The sequence below is a fragment of the Oncorhynchus gorbuscha genome, linkage group LG02, assembly GCF_021184085.1.
Source record: "Oncorhynchus gorbuscha isolate QuinsamMale2020 ecotype Even-year linkage group LG02, OgorEven_v1.0, whole genome shotgun sequence".
Taxonomy (NCBI): Eukaryota; Metazoa; Chordata; class Actinopteri; order Salmoniformes; family Salmonidae; genus Oncorhynchus; species Oncorhynchus gorbuscha.
In genome coordinates, this window is record NC_060174.1 from 40,983,456 (window position 1) to 40,999,058 (window position 15,603).

Consider the following 15,603-nt stretch of genomic DNA (forward strand, 5'->3'; position numbering starts at 1 on the left):
TTATTCTTTCCTTTACACGGATCAGTCGTCCTGGTCCCTTTGCAGAAAAACAGCCCCAAAGCATGATGGTTCCACCCCATACTTCACAGTAGGTATGATGTTCTTTGGATGCAACTCAGCATTCTTTGTCCTCCAAACGTGAGTTTTTACCAAAAAGTTATATTTTGGTTTCATCTGACCATATGACATTCTTCCAATCTTCTTCTGGATCATCCAAATGCTCTCTAGCAAACTTCAAACGGGCCTGGACATGTACTGGCTTAAGCATGGGGACACGTCTGGCACTGCAAGATTTGAGTCCCTGGCGGCGTAGTGTGTTACTGATGGTAGGCTTTGTTACTTTGGTCCCAGCTCTCTGCAGGTCATTCACTAGGTCCCCCCGTGTGGTTCTGGGATTTTTGCTCACCGTTCTTGTGATCATTTTGACCCCACAGGGTGAGATCTTGCGTGGAGCCCCAGATCGAGGGATATTATCAGTGGTCTTGTATGTCTTCCATTTCCTAATAATTGCTCCCACAGTTGATTTCTTCAAACCAAGCTGCTTACCTATTGCAGATTCAGTCTTCCCAGCCTGGTGCAAGTCTACAATTTTGTTTCTGGTGTCCTTTGACAGCTCTTTGGTCTTGGCCATAGTGGAGTTTGGAGTGTGACTGTTTGAGGTTGTGGACAGGTGTCTTTTATGCTGATAACAAGTTCAAACAGGTGCCGTTAATACAGGTAACGAGTGAAGGACAGAGGAGCCTCTTAAAGAAGAAGTTACAGGTCTGTGAGAGCCAGAAATCTTGCTTGTTTGTAGGTGACCAAATACTTATTTTCCACCATAATTTGCAAATAAATTCATTAAAAATCCTACAATGTGATTTTCTGGATTTATTTTTCTCATTTTGTCTGTCATAGTTGAAGTGTACCTATGATGAAAATTACAGGCCTCTCTCATCTTTTTAAATGGGAGAACTTGCACAATTGGTGGCTGACTAAATACTTTTTTGCCCCACTGTATGTAGGCACCTAGTCTGAAATGACTAAGCATCTACCAACCCACTACCACGGGCAATGTGGCCTATGTTATTTGTCTCCCACTTTGGTTCTGAAATCACCATCACCCACTAATTAGCTTGTCATTTTACAGATTGTGTTTGAGCTAGTAATGTGAAACTTTACCCTGTATATCTAAAAATCACCATATACTGTACACTGATTGTTTAAAGGAAAACTACAAGCAAGTACTGTACCTGTTCAGCAGGTAGCTCATAGCCAGATGAGTTGTGTCTCGGGTAGCTTACTTTTATTCCAGTAAAACACAATTTACAAACAGCTTATAGATGACAGTAACCTAGCAAATTACATAGGCTTTATTAGTTGTTTGACAACCTAATATCGCGCAAGCCACTTTAGCATTTGGTATGCTGAAGGTGCCACGCAGAAGATCAGGAACAAGCCGCCTATCTCGCATTGGTCAGTGTGCGACACTGGACACTGCGCAGTTTGACTAAGCTACTGATATTACCTAGGGTTGTTCGGCATGCAAAATTACTTGTAGATCAATTACTGTCAATACGGTTACATGCTTAGTTCAACACTGAAGGAGAGAACACATCAGTTGTCACAAAATACTAGGTATTTTCGGGAAGGTAGATCGAAATTAATTTGAGGGGGGAAAAAATGAGTATGCAATTCGTAGCGTTTGAATCGATTTTCTGACCAATGCGGGTTTGGGGTCCTTGGACCGATGCAGGCCTATCTTAAACATTTGATTTGGGGACCGATGCGTATCGGTATCAGTATATTGTATATTGTACTGAAACTCCACCCTACACTGCTGTTTTGTATTGTTCTGCACTGTACTCTACTGTGCTGTGCTGTGATGTCCAAACTTGTGAAACATAAGGAGATTGACATTCATATCCACAATACAGAATTACATCATGGGTCCCTGATGTATTTCTGTTACCGTAATTCCGTTACCGGGTGTAAATCCACTTCACTTACTGTAGTTCAATAACCAAAAAAGATTATTTTCAAACTCAATGTGACATATCATAGCTGACACCCCATTCTTTCTGCAATATGCACCTTTGAATCTTAATTCGGAGCAGATATTTAAGACTTTTTGGGAAACATGGTGAGGGAGATTTTACCGTAATTCCATTACCAAAGTTTGTATCTCCACAGTTTTAAGTAGCCATTGTGTATCGAGTAGCGTAATTCCGTTACCGTGGAATTGACCTGCATCATCACCGTAAGTTATGCTTGGGGGGCTTCCTGAGTCTCTATTCTTACTGTACTGTCTGTGTGTAACTGAAAAGCCCATCTATGGAAAGGCTGAGTGTTCTCAGGGGAGACAGACAGAGCTTTACCCACTCTGTTTTTAGATACCACAGCCTCAGCACAAATTACAGCTTAGCTCTCCCCCACATGACGGCTCACAACTAAGATTGAAGTCAGACTGTCAAAAGCCCAGAACAATGCAAGCTGCCTTCGCACAGTAGGACTTCTCTCGCAAGCAACCCTACTCTCTTGATCCTGTTTCGCCTTCATATGGATTGCGCTCCAACTTGTTCAATTACCGCTCTACTTGTTTTAGGGTTATTCCTTGTGTTTTGCTGATCGGCTCAAAGCATGAAGCACAAACACTTTTGAAGAGGCAGTCTCTCATGCTGTTGTAGCCTCTTTCAGCTAGAGAAAGTCTGTCTGTGTCTCTAGAATAAACTGTGGTGGTAGAAAGTGAATGCATTCTACAGAATGCATGCTGTGGTCTGTGGTCTTTTATTTTTGCTCTGTGCTGTGGCATGTGGGGTTGTGCGCACTGCACACTGAATGAACAAGTACCTGTGTGTGTTTGCGTGCATTCCTGCATACATGCATGTATGTGTTTACAAGTCAATGTGTGGTTTTATAACTTTGTTCTTTTTTTCTTTAGGTCACTTCTCTATTTGGCTGCTGTGAGGGAGGCCAGTGCTGTTACTGGTGAGCATTGACACTTCTCCTCCCCAGAAAGACAGACGGACGGAGTTCCCCTGCCCAGTGCCCCTGTTCTCCTTTTCATGGATGCCAGGCTGGCCCTGCTGCAGCTTGGGACTCTCCTGGTCCTCCTGTCCGCAGCACTGGAGTCGACTCCTAAGCTGACTGCTGGAGAGGAGGTCTACACTAACACTTGGGCAGTCCACATAGAGGGGGGACCGCAGGAGGCTGACCGAATTGCCAGGAAACACGGCTTCATCAACCATGGCAATGTGAGTAGCACAGCAGTGCACCCTGTGGAACCCCTCTAGTCAGTCAGAGTGTATGATCTCTCTATGCCCTGCATCTGTGGTCAGTTGAAACTCTGTTCTATTTCAGTGACAGCCTGCTCAACAGGCTTTAATGTGCAACAAGATATACAGACAGGACAGCCTATAAGCCCTCGTGTTGAGAGTCAGAGTGCATGTCATGACTCTTCCATCCCTTGCTGAGTTTATCTGTCAGCTAAAGCCTGCACTCCTCCTATGGGTTCTATACAGAACAAAAATATGAACGCAACATGTCAAGTGTTGGTCCCATATTTCACAAGCTGAAATAAAATATCCCCAAAATGTTCCATATGCACCAAAGGTTTATTCGTTTACATCTCTGTTTGTGAGCATTTTTCCTTTGCCAAGATAATCCATCTACCTGGCAGATGTGGCATATCAATAAGCTGATTAAACAGCATCATCATTCCACAGGTGAACCTTGTGCTGGTGACAATAAAAGGCCACTCTAATATGTGCACTTTTGTCAACCGGCCTCACAACCGCAGAGCACATGTAACCACACTAACCCAGGACCCCCACATCCGGCTTTTTCACCTGCGGGATTGTCTGAAACCAGCCACCTGGACAGCTCATGAAACTGAGGAGTATTTCTGTTTGTAATAAAGCCCTTTTGTGGGGAAAAACTCAGTCACATGGGTGAACTCCTGCCCAGTCATGTGAAATCCATAGATTAGGGCATAATGCATTTATTTAAATTGACTAATTTCCTTATATGAACTGTAACTCAGTCAAATCTGAAATTGTTGCATGATGCATTTATATTTTTGTTCAGTATAGATAATTTGGGCATACCATACCGTGTGTGTCAGGGTTTCATATGTCTCATATGTATTAAAATGTTCAGTTTGATACAATGAAGTACATGTTTTCAAAATGCAAAGCCTACTGCCTCTAGCTCATTACAAAGTAGTGTGTGACGTCCTGATGAAGCCTGCCTTCCGTTGCTGTTTGAGATGCTGCAGCAGTAGCTCTCGTACTGTCTGTCTGAAAGGCTTTGTATCTGTATGCTGTAAGCGTGTGATAAATGAATATAGTGTAGCCTACACATGCGACAATTTCATTCAAATAAATTACGCAAATTAACATATAGACCGATAAGCATGACCAGTCAAATGTATTTCATTCGACTTTTACATTCATGAATCAGCTAAAAAGCATTATTTCGCAATGGGATTGTTTCTTCTCCCGGACAATTGGCCAGTTTTATTTATTGACATTTCAAAACAAATGTATAGGCCAAAAGCAGGCTATTACCGGCGAACGGAATCCCTGGTCCAGTCACTCCACAGGAGACTTCACTGTCTGCATTGAATACATGCGTAGGAGGCTCTGAACTACAGTACCAACCCTCCCTCCACCCTATCCCCCACAAAAAGAGGATTTTCAGAGCGGTTTTCAAATTGAATTTAGGCTTATCTTCTGCTTTCTTTATGTTGCTGTCCATGCAGCTTCTGTCTTGAGCTCCATCACAGATGTTTTTTCTCCCGTTATAGTAGTAGATCCTACGGCGGTCATAAAGTAGTAGGATGAGATGTGATATTTTGAATTTGTGAGATGCCTCTCGTTGTCACACTCATCATCACCACTCAATTGTCTCCTTGGCTCTGATTGTGTCCTGTAGTTTCTCGCTCTCAGCTGGCTTTGATTGGAGTTCTTTGGTTATTGATTTCATCTAGCAGGAACTGCTGTTGGGATGCTATGAAAGGATTCTGCTGCAGAGAGAGAGGGAGAGGGGGAGGAGGCCATTAGAAAAATGTGCCTTAAATAACCTTTTATTCATAATTGGCTCTTTGAATGCAAGTCATTATTTGCTCTATTGAATAGGCCTTATTCTGCTTTGAGACTGCCAAGCAATCAAGCTCCACACAGATTGACGCACATGTGCATGCCAAACACACAGTCACACACACAGTCTCACACATTCTTTCCCCCAGAAGATAGTTATATGTTTATACCTTCATCGCTTGTTACGAACACATCATGAAGGTACTTCTGGTAGACAGGAACAATGGAATAATAGTAAGTGGGTTTTTCTGTCTTTTCCCTCTCTACAGCCTTGTAGCCCCACTACCACACCAGTATTCCCAGTTGATGCCATAGTTTCGAGCCTGAAACACCTGTATGCCTCTGCCAGTAAAGCACAGGGCAGACAGAGACTTATCCAATCAGAGATCCAGGGCTTGTAAGGACTGGCAGGGGTTGATTGTTATTTTGGGGGACCTAAATTGGCCTGTCTTTTTTAACCTTGGTATCGGGCGTTGTCCTCTGGTGATGTGTCATGAGTTTAGTCTTTCTCTCGCTCTCTTTTTCTCTCTCTCCCTATCCTCCCCGTCTCGTCATCTCACTCTGCGCTCTCGTCCACTTTCACTCTTTCCTTATGCACACATATATTTCATCTCCCTCTGCTCTCTCTGTTTATTCTCTCAAAAGCTCCCCAAAGCATTGTCCTTCTCTGCTCTTTTTCTCTTTCCCTCCCATCACTCACTCCCTCCATATGCTCGGACTCGTAAGTCTAAAACCGATAGATCAATTTAATGGGGAAACATACGTCTGCGTTTTTTTCTGTCATTACTCACTCATGCTGAACAGTGGGTTTGGGAACAGAGGACTCCTTGAAGATGGGTCGGGTTGTCAGAGATGGATGTCTGATGCCATATGGTACAGAGTCCTGCTCACATCCCACAGACAAACAGTAGGCTACATAGTAAAGCCCTACTCTCATTCATCTCTATTCTCTTCTCCCGTTCTCTCCTTTTCTCTTCTTTTCTCCAAACCAAATCAAATGTATTGGTCACATACACGTGTTTATCAGATGTAATTGCGGGTGTAGTGTGTTTTGCGGGTGTACTTGTGCTTCTAGCTCCGACAGTGTAGTAATATCTAACAAGTAATATTACAACATATACCCCAAATACACATAAATCTAAGTAAGGAATGGATTAAGAATATATATATACGTATATGTCAGAGTGGCATTGGACTAAGATACGGTGGCGTAGTATAGAATACAGTATATACATATGAGATGGGTGATGCAATATCTACACACAATTAAAGTGACTAAGATACCATAGAATAGTATAGAGTACAGTTTATACATATGAGATGAGTAGTGCAAGATACGGAGACATAAATGTGTCTAGTGTTTCATTTCCTTAAAGTGGCCAGTGATTCCTAATATTATGTCTATAGGCAGCAGCCTCTGATGTGCTGGAGATGGCTGTTTAACAGTCAGTGGTGTAATATAGAATACAAGACAGTATATACATATGAGATGGGTGACGCAATATCTACACACAATTAAAGTGACTAAGATACCATAGAATAGTATAGAGTACAGTTTATACATATGAGATGAGTAATGCTAGATACGGAAACATTATTAAAGTGGCTCGTGTTTCATTTCCTTAAAGTGGCCAGTGATCCCTAAAATAGGCAGCTGCCTCTGATGTGCTAGTGATGACTGTTTAGCAGTCTGATGGCCTTGAGGTAGAAGTTGTTTTTCAGTCTCTCGGTCCCAGCTTTGATGCACCTGTACTAATCTCGCCTTCTGGGTGATAGCGGGGTAAACAGGCAGTGGCTCAGGTGGTTGATGTCCTTGCTGATATTTTTGGCCTTCCTATGGCATTGGGTGCTGTAGGTGTCCAGGAGGGTGGGAAGTTTTCCCCCGGTAATGCGTTGGGCAGACCGCACCACCCTCTGGAGAGCTTTACGGCTGTGGGGAGTGAAAGAAATAAAGAAATATGCCATTTAGCGGACGCTTTTATCCAAAGCGACTTACAGTCATGTGTGCATACATTCTACGTATGGGTGGTCCCGGGAATCGAACCCACTACCCTGGCGTTACAAGCGCCATGCTCTACCAACTGAGCTACAGAAGGCAGTTGCCTACCAGGCGGTGATACAGCCCGAGAGGATGCTCTCAATTGTGTATCTGTAAGAGTTTGTGAGCGTTTTAGGTGTTAAGCCAAATTTCTTTAGCCTCCTGAGGTTGAAGAGGCGCTGTTGCGCCAACTTCACCACACTGTCTGTGTGCGTGGACCATTTCAGTTTGCCAGTGACGTGTACGCTGTGGAACTTGAAGCTATCCACCTTCTCCACTGCGGTCCCATCGATGTGGATAGGGGGGTGCTCCATCTGCTGTTTCCTGAAGTCCACGATCATCTCCTTAGTTTAGTTGACATTGAGTGAGAGGTTGTTTTCCTGGCAGCGCACTCCCAGAGCCCTCACCTCCTCCCTGTAGGCTGTCTCATCATTGTTGGTAATCAAGCCTACTACTGTTGTGTCATCTGCAAATTTTATGATTGAGTTGAAGGCGTGTGTTGCCACACAGTCATGGGTGAACAAAGAGTACAGGAGGGGGCTGAGAATGCACCCTTGTGGGGCCCCAGTGTTGAGGATCAGCGAAGAGGAGGTGTTGTTTCCTACCTTCACCACCTGGGGGCAACCTGTCAGGAAGTCTAGGACCCAGTTGCACAGGGCGGTGTTCAGACCCAGGGCCTCGAGCTTGATGATGAGCTTGGAGGGTACTATGGTGTTGAATGCTGAGCTATAGTCAATGAACAGCATTCTTACATAGGTATGCCTCTTGCCCAGATGTCCGTCACTACAGACCCTGGTTCGATCCTGGGCTGTATCACAGAATGTCATAAATCAATAGAATGAATGCTTCAATCTAGTTGACATCGGTAAAGTTCTGTCATCTCTGCTTCTTTCATGAAGCAAAGACATTTAGGGATTGGGGGAATTATTGTTATTATTTGTTGTAGATAGGGAGGCAGAAAGCTAGATATAAATATAGTAGGGGAGAAGTTTAAAATGAAAGGATCCAGTTAGAGAGAAGCGAGTGATCGGAACTGAGAGGAAAGAGGAGAGATTATGAAGGCAGGAGAGTGAGTGGGAGGATTTGGCGAGGGGAAAAAGAGTGGGAGAGAATGGATGAACAGTGGCTAAAGACTGAGATTGAGAGTGAGAGGAAGAGACAGAGGGGAGGATTGCTAAGCAACATTTAAACAGTTGTCTGAAATGAGATTATGGAGGCGTACATCCTTAGTCATTGTTTCGTTTAGGTACCAGCCGCACGAGAATAATGAGCCGTATTTCAGACTTTTGTCTCTGAGTAGGTGATAGGAGGCAGCAGGGAGATAAACATAACTAATGCAGTCTTCCAATGTCTCGGCTACACAGTGGCTTTATTTGGGGAGATGGGTGGGTTAGATAAAGGATGTGTGGCCTGGGGATGGTTGAGTGAACAGGGGGAATGATGGCTTAGTCATTCTCACTTCCTTTCTCTCTTGTGGTGGATGTTCTCTAGGGCCAGCCACCAGGGATGTCACTGGAGTTTCATAACATTCGGGCCTTAACCCTGAAGAACAATAAATTGTCTTTTCTAAAATTATTTCCTGCAATTCTACATGACTGGAGACATTAAAATAAAATGTTTTAATACCACACAAATAACCAAAATGACAGGATACAGGATACTCGGGACTCCTGAGTGGCGAAGCGGTCTAACAGGCTGACTGCATCGCGAGAGTTGCAAAATACATTTTTAAATCTATATTATTCAATAATTGCACCCACACTGCTCACGCGCGCCAACGAGTATCTGCGTTGCCAAGGGATAAAATAGAAGTAAATTCTATTTGTGACGTAGATCGCGCTGCAATTCCTGCCTCTCCCATCTGCTCATTGGTTTAGAGAAGCAGATACCCACGTGCCATCTCGTCATTGGTTATACCCACGTGGGTAACTGAAAGACGAACAAGGTCAGTGGCGGTAATGCACCTAATTTATGAAAGATGCCGATCGCAATATAAAGTCAAGAGAAGAAAAAAGCCTAGGAGGAGAGATGACTAGAAACGATTCGGTTGACCATTTTATGTCGGAGTAGAGGACCTTGTGCATTTCAGGTAAAATAACAACTCAATTTTTATATCACAGGACAAATTAGCTAGCAACAGCAAGCTAGCTAAATAGGACAAATTAGTTAGCAAGTGCAAGCTAACTAGCTAAATTGCCATAAATGTGTAATGCTTTTCGACCTATCCCCAAATTAATGTCATTGGTTCAGAGTTTGTTTTGATATTTTAACCTGCGTGTCATGATTGTGTTTGGTGTGGGGGGACAAAATACATTTATGCACGATGGCGCACGCACGCAGCCGGTTTGAGTTCTGTGTAAGGCCTCAGTGCTTGAGGCGTTACTACAGACTAGAGGTCGACCGATTTATGATTTTTCAACGTCGATACCGATTATTGTAGGACCAAAAAAGCCTATACCGATTAATCGGACGATTTTGTATTTTATTTGTAATAATGACAATTACAACAATACTGAATGAACACTTATTTTAACTTAATATAATACATAAATCAAATCAATTTAGCCTCAAGTAAATAATGAAACATGTTCAATTTGGTTTAAATAATGCAAAAACAAAGTGTTGGAGAAGAAAGTAAAAGTGCAATATGTGCTATGTAAGAAAGCTAACGTGTCAGTTCCTTGCTCAGAACATGAGAACATATGAAAGCTGGTGGTTCCTTTTAACATGAGTCTTAAATATTCCCAGGTAAGGAGTTTTAGGTTGTAGTTATTATAGGAATTATAGGACTATTTCCCTCTATACCATTTGTATTTCATTAACCTTCGACCATTGGATGTTCTTATAGGCACTTTAGTATTGCCAGTGTAACAGTATAGCTTCCGTCCCTCTAGCTAGCCATTTCACTTCGGTTACACCAGCCTCATCTCGGGAGTTTATAGGCTTGAAGCCATAAACAGCGCAATGCTTGACGCACAACGAAGAGCTGCTGGCAAAACCCACAAAAGTGCTGTTTGAATGAATGTTTACTCGCCTGCTTCTGCCTACCACCGCTCAGTCAGATACTTGTATGCTCAGTCAGATTATATGCAACGCAGGACACGCTAGATAATATCTAGTAATATCATCAACCATGTGTAGTTAACTTGTGATTATGATTGATTGTTTTTTATAAGATAAGTTTAATGCTAGCTAGCATCTTACCTTGGTTTACTGCATTCGCGTAACAGGCAATCTCCTTGTGGGATGCAATGAGAGAGAGGCTGGTTGTTATTGCGTTGGACTCGTTAACTGTAAGGTTGCAAGATTGGATCGCCCGAGCTGACAAGGTGAAAATCTGTCGTTCTGCCCCTGAACCAGGCAGTTAACCCACAGTTCCTAGGCCGTCATTGAAAATAAGAATGTGTTCTTAACTGACTTGCCTAGTTAAATAAAGGTATAAAAAATAAAACAAAACATTGGCGCCCAAAAATAGCGATTTCTGATTGTTATGAAAACTTGAAATCGGCCCTAATTAATCGGCCATTCTGATTAATCGGTCGACCTCTACTACAGACACCCTGGTTCAAATCCAAGCTGTATCACAACCAGCCATGATTGAGAGTTCCATAGGGCGGCGCACAATTGGCCCAGTGTCGTTCAGGTTAGGCCGGTGTAGGCCGTCATTGTAAATAAGAATTTGTTCTTAACTGACTTGCCTAGTTAAATAAAAGGTTTTAAAAAAGACATTGACACACTGAGATCAATAAAACGAAGAACCCATGTCCTAAATGCAATCAATAGTGTAGGCCAATGAAAAAAAATGGATACATACATTTTAAGTCTACAATATGAGGAGAAAAGTATAGTCCACCAACTTTCCAGCGGCACTCACTTATCCAAATAGTTTTTTCACTCAATTGTGTTTTAAAATATTGCGAAAGATATTGTAGCTTTTGCCTGCTGTTCATTAACAGCCATATTAACAGCCACAACTCAACACTCAGCTGTTTGATATTTGCCATGGGCTGCTCAATTGCGAGATTCCGACTGTAGACCCATGTGCTTGTGCCAAAACACAATCCACAGCAAAAATGTTTTAAATAAGTTGATTTGAGTTATTTCTGTACAGACACGAGTAATTACATTTGGCACATTTATTAAAATGTATCTGCAGCACTTCCAGCACCCCTTCCATGGATTGAGGTCAGTAATCCAATGTGGCTTTATTGCTTAGGTAGGCCAACTGTTACAATAATATATAAAATCATCTATCAGCGAGTAACGCACAATTTTGTATTTGCATCAGTAGGCTAAGTGGCTAAAATGCATCAAAAAAGTATTGGAAAGATCTGGAAAACATCAGAGAAGCTCATCAGGTAGGCTATAGGCACTCACTTCAATTTAGCTAGATCATGAGCACTCACATTTCCCAGCCGAATTGTAACCAAATAGCCAAACGGAGATTCAGTGAAAACAGAAATCTGACATTGATTGATTTATCAAGATGAGTTCCCATGCTTGTCTAAAAGTAACGCAATGACGCTGTCCCAATGAAAACGCTGCTGAAATGATCAGTTGACCACACACGGCAAGTGCTTTTCATGAATTATAACCAGTGGTGTAGTGCTATTTTTTGGGATAACCTAAACGATACTTCTTATGTTTTCTGGGTGAAACGTCCATGCTGCATGCATGGCAACCATTTGATCCCAATCGGTTTAATTGGAATATGCATTTCAATCTTCTTGGATGAAGTAGGCTAAGTAGCTTAACTACTGTTTAATCAATTTCTTGAGCAGATGGAGTTAAACACAGCCACCTGTATTTTGTTTCAATCAAAGCATATTTTGCGTGCTGTTGATTACTGCACACAATTTTTTACATCTCTGCACAATCATCCTAAATTGTCATAAGAAAGTATGATATGTTTTTGGTCTAACAGTAGCCTAACATTATCTATGCTATTATATTCAGTCGTTTATGTAGAACACTAATTAGTCATTAAGTGATCTTGAGACATCGCACCATTCTGAGAAGTGGCGGAGTGCTCTCACTTATAAGGTTGGATGACTTCTACGAACTAAGCTGCGCATTCAGTTGAGTACATTTTTTTTCCGCAGCAGCGCAAAATATTCAGGGCTGACCCAAAATCATTCCTGGTTAAAACCCAGAAAGCCAAGTCCTGGTGACATCCTTGCCAGCCACACACACAGAGAGCTGGCAGAGGGTGTGTGTATTCGGGAAGTCATGAGATATTTATCGCTGAGGTGATATCATCATCATGTAACTGATTATTCCCTTCAGTGTTGTGCTAAATTCTTTATTGTTAGGACACATTCATTTCTGTGTGTGTGTGTGTGTGTGTGTGTGTGTGTGTGTGTGTGTGTGTGTGTGTGTGTGTGTGTGTGTGTGTGTGTGTGTGTGTGTGTGTGTGTGTGTGTGTGTGTGTGTGTGTGTGTGTGTGTGTGTGTGTGTGTGTGTGTGTGTGTGTGTGTGTGTGTGTGTCTATGTTTAAATGTCATGCAGTGTTCCTTTTGCAGCCTGATCACAAGAAATAGATTTTGGTTGTTTGTAAAGGTCCCGAGAACGTCGATATATGCCTTCCTCAGCGCTCACCAAAAAAGATTGCCGAGAACTCTGTGCGAACTCATGGTGCTTGGAGCCGAAACGCGTTGCTCAGACCACTATGGCAGTTCACAATGTTTTAGCAAGCCATGAGAATACTGATGATACCTGATGGTAATAGCCTGTCGTTTTTAATTATTTGGTTTTAAGCCTTTCCCAAACCATAGCCTTCCCCAAACCATACCCTTAACACTCGGGAACTAATGCCTAAACTGTTAACCTTTAGAGTTGTTTCTGTTTTAATCCTGCAACCATGCAGAATTAACCCTGTAAACACACAGAATGAATGTGTCAAAAATAGAAGTTCATCCATAATGCATAGAATTTCGAAGGGAAACTATGAGATCTTTTTGCAGCGTGAGCCAGTCAGGTTCATTGTTCTGTGAGAGGTGACTCAACTTGCTCAGTGGAGAGTGGCTTCAATGCCACCGTCTCTCACACACACACACAAACTCACACACTTTAATAATGTACCTACACATTTAGACAGACACGCAAACCCACAAACCCAGCACAGAAGAACATTATGGTGCTGCATTAAGCAGACACTGCCATTAGCACCTGACATTCGAGCAGTTTTCTAATCCCTGTGGATTGTTAGAGGAAGAAAAGGAGCATGTCTTCAGTTCCTCTCAACAGATAAACTATAAAGGCCGTCAGCTAAAAACAGAGAGTTTGAAAAAGTAATATTGAATCATAATTCCTGCAGTCTTTCATGAGGTAGTTTATATTGTGTAGCTTATATATAACATCACTTTTTTATTCCGCCCTCAATCTCCGTCATCTTTGTTTTTTTCATCCATCCCCTCTGCCCTCCCACTTCCCACTGTTTCTAGTCTCTTTCTCTCTCTCACTCTCATTGGTGTAAACTACATCTCCTCTCCTCCTTCTCATGGCCATAGATAGAGTAGACAAAAACCCAGGCGATTAGCCGCCTCCTGGCACCCTGTTCGCGCCACAGAGCACAGTGCTGCTCTGCCACCACAACCCCGTTGTTGCCATGGAGAAGGTTGCCAGCCAGCAGGTTATTATCAGCAGATTGGGCCCAGTTTCATGTTTAATTAGTCTGTATGTACAGGATACACATGGTATACACTCCAACTAAATGCTTACTTTACGACAATGCAACAACAATAAGAAATAATAAAAAGATAACAATACGAACATAAAGTAAATATAAGTTATTTATATCCTTGTTAGTTAGCATTTCTACTTTTCTAAGATAATCCATCCACCTAACAGGTGTGGTATATCAAGAAGCTGATTAAACAGCATGATCATTACACAGGTGCACGTTGTGCTGTGGACAAATCGGCCACTTTAAAATGTGCAGTTTTGTACCTATACACAATGGCATAGATGTCTCAAGTTTTGAGGGAGTGTGAAATTGTCATGCTGACTGCAAGAATGTCCACCAGAGCTGTTACCGGATCATTTAATGTTAATTTCTCTTCCATAAGCCGCCTCCTACGTCATTTTTAGAGAATTTTGCAGAACGTCTTACCGGCCTCACAAATGCAGACCACATGTAATCACGCCTGCTCAGGCCTTAAAATCCAGCTTCTTCAACTGTGGGATCATCTGAAGAGGGGGCGGGGGGGGAATGCTGAGGAGTATTTCTGTCTGTAATAAAGCTCTTTAGTGGGGAAAAACTCATTCTGATTGGCTGGGCCTGGCTCCCCAGTGGGCGGGCCTGGCTGCCAAATGGGTGAGCCTATGCCCTCCCAGGCCCACTCATGGCTACACCCCTGCCCAGTCATGTGAACTCCATGGATTAGGGCCTAATTTATTGACTTCAATTGACTGATTTCCTTATATGAACTGCAACTCAGTCAAATCTTTGAAATCGTTGCATGTTGCGTTTATATTTTTGTTCATATCTAATTTTATTGGTCACATACACGTGATGCAGATGCTATTGCGGGTTGTGTTTCTCGCTCCAACAATGCAGTAATATCTAACAAGTAATATCTAACAATTTCACAACAATATACACACATCTAAAGTAAAGGAATTAAACCAAGAATATATAAATATTTGGACAGGCAAATGTCGGAGCTGCATTGACTAAAATACAGTAGAATAGAATAAAATACAGTATATAGATATGAGATGAGGTCTGTTTCCGGTTGTATGTAATATAAATTCTAGGCTAATAATTGAAGAAATAACGCACAAAAAAATGAAATACTGCCAAGTTGCTTAGGAGCTAGAAGCACGGCTGCCCTATCTGTCGGCGCTATCTTCTTTCAGTGTATATTCAAGTTATAAAAAATAAATAAAACTGCATATTAAATAACAGAAGAATATCAAGAAATTGTCCATATCATCTAAACTGTTTTAAAATAATATTTGATGCATATTAGGGTTAATTTGCTCATCTGATGGCCATAATATTGGGTCAAATTATTCATTAGATCTATGATTTATTATTCATTACAGCTAAATAGGTTAATGTATTAAATGACATAAAAAGCACATTTCTGCAGCATCCACCCTGAGTGTAGAAAACATTAGGCACACCTGCTCTTTCCATGAGGTACTGACCAGGTGAAGGCTATTGATGTCACTTGTTAAATGGTGGTCCTGTGTAGCTCAGTTGGTAGAGCATGGCGCTTGTAACGCCAGGGTAGTGGGTTCGATCCCCGGGACCACCCATACGTAGAATGTATGCACACATGACTGTAAGTCGCTTTGGATAAAAGCGTCTGCTAAATGGCATATTTTTTTTTTTTTTTTTTTTTTTTTTTAAATCCACTTCAAATCAGTGTAGATGAAGGGGAAGAGACAAGTTAAAGAAGGAAAATATTTAAGTTGAACAAAGTATGGTAGTAGGTGCCAGGGGCACCAGTTTGTGTCAAAAACGGCAACGCTGCTGGG

The 15,603-nt window shown here is 42.1% G+C and overlaps 1 protein-coding gene across 3 annotated transcripts in view; it reads left to right on the top strand.

Moving 5' to 3' along the window:
- The window catches only part of LOC124002179 (furin-like), a 188,652-nt gene that overhangs the window by 27,650 nt on the left and 145,399 nt on the right, over positions 1-15,603 (top strand). For all 3 annotated transcript variants that reach the window (XM_046309524.1, XM_046309517.1, XM_046309532.1), the window contains one exon: positions 2,921-3,233. In XM_046309524.1, the coding sequence (XP_046165480.1) occupies positions 3,045-3,233 (189 nt within the window). In that variant the 5' untranslated portion in view covers positions 2,921-3,044. The remainder of the gene's footprint in view (positions 1-2,920; positions 3,234-15,603) is intronic.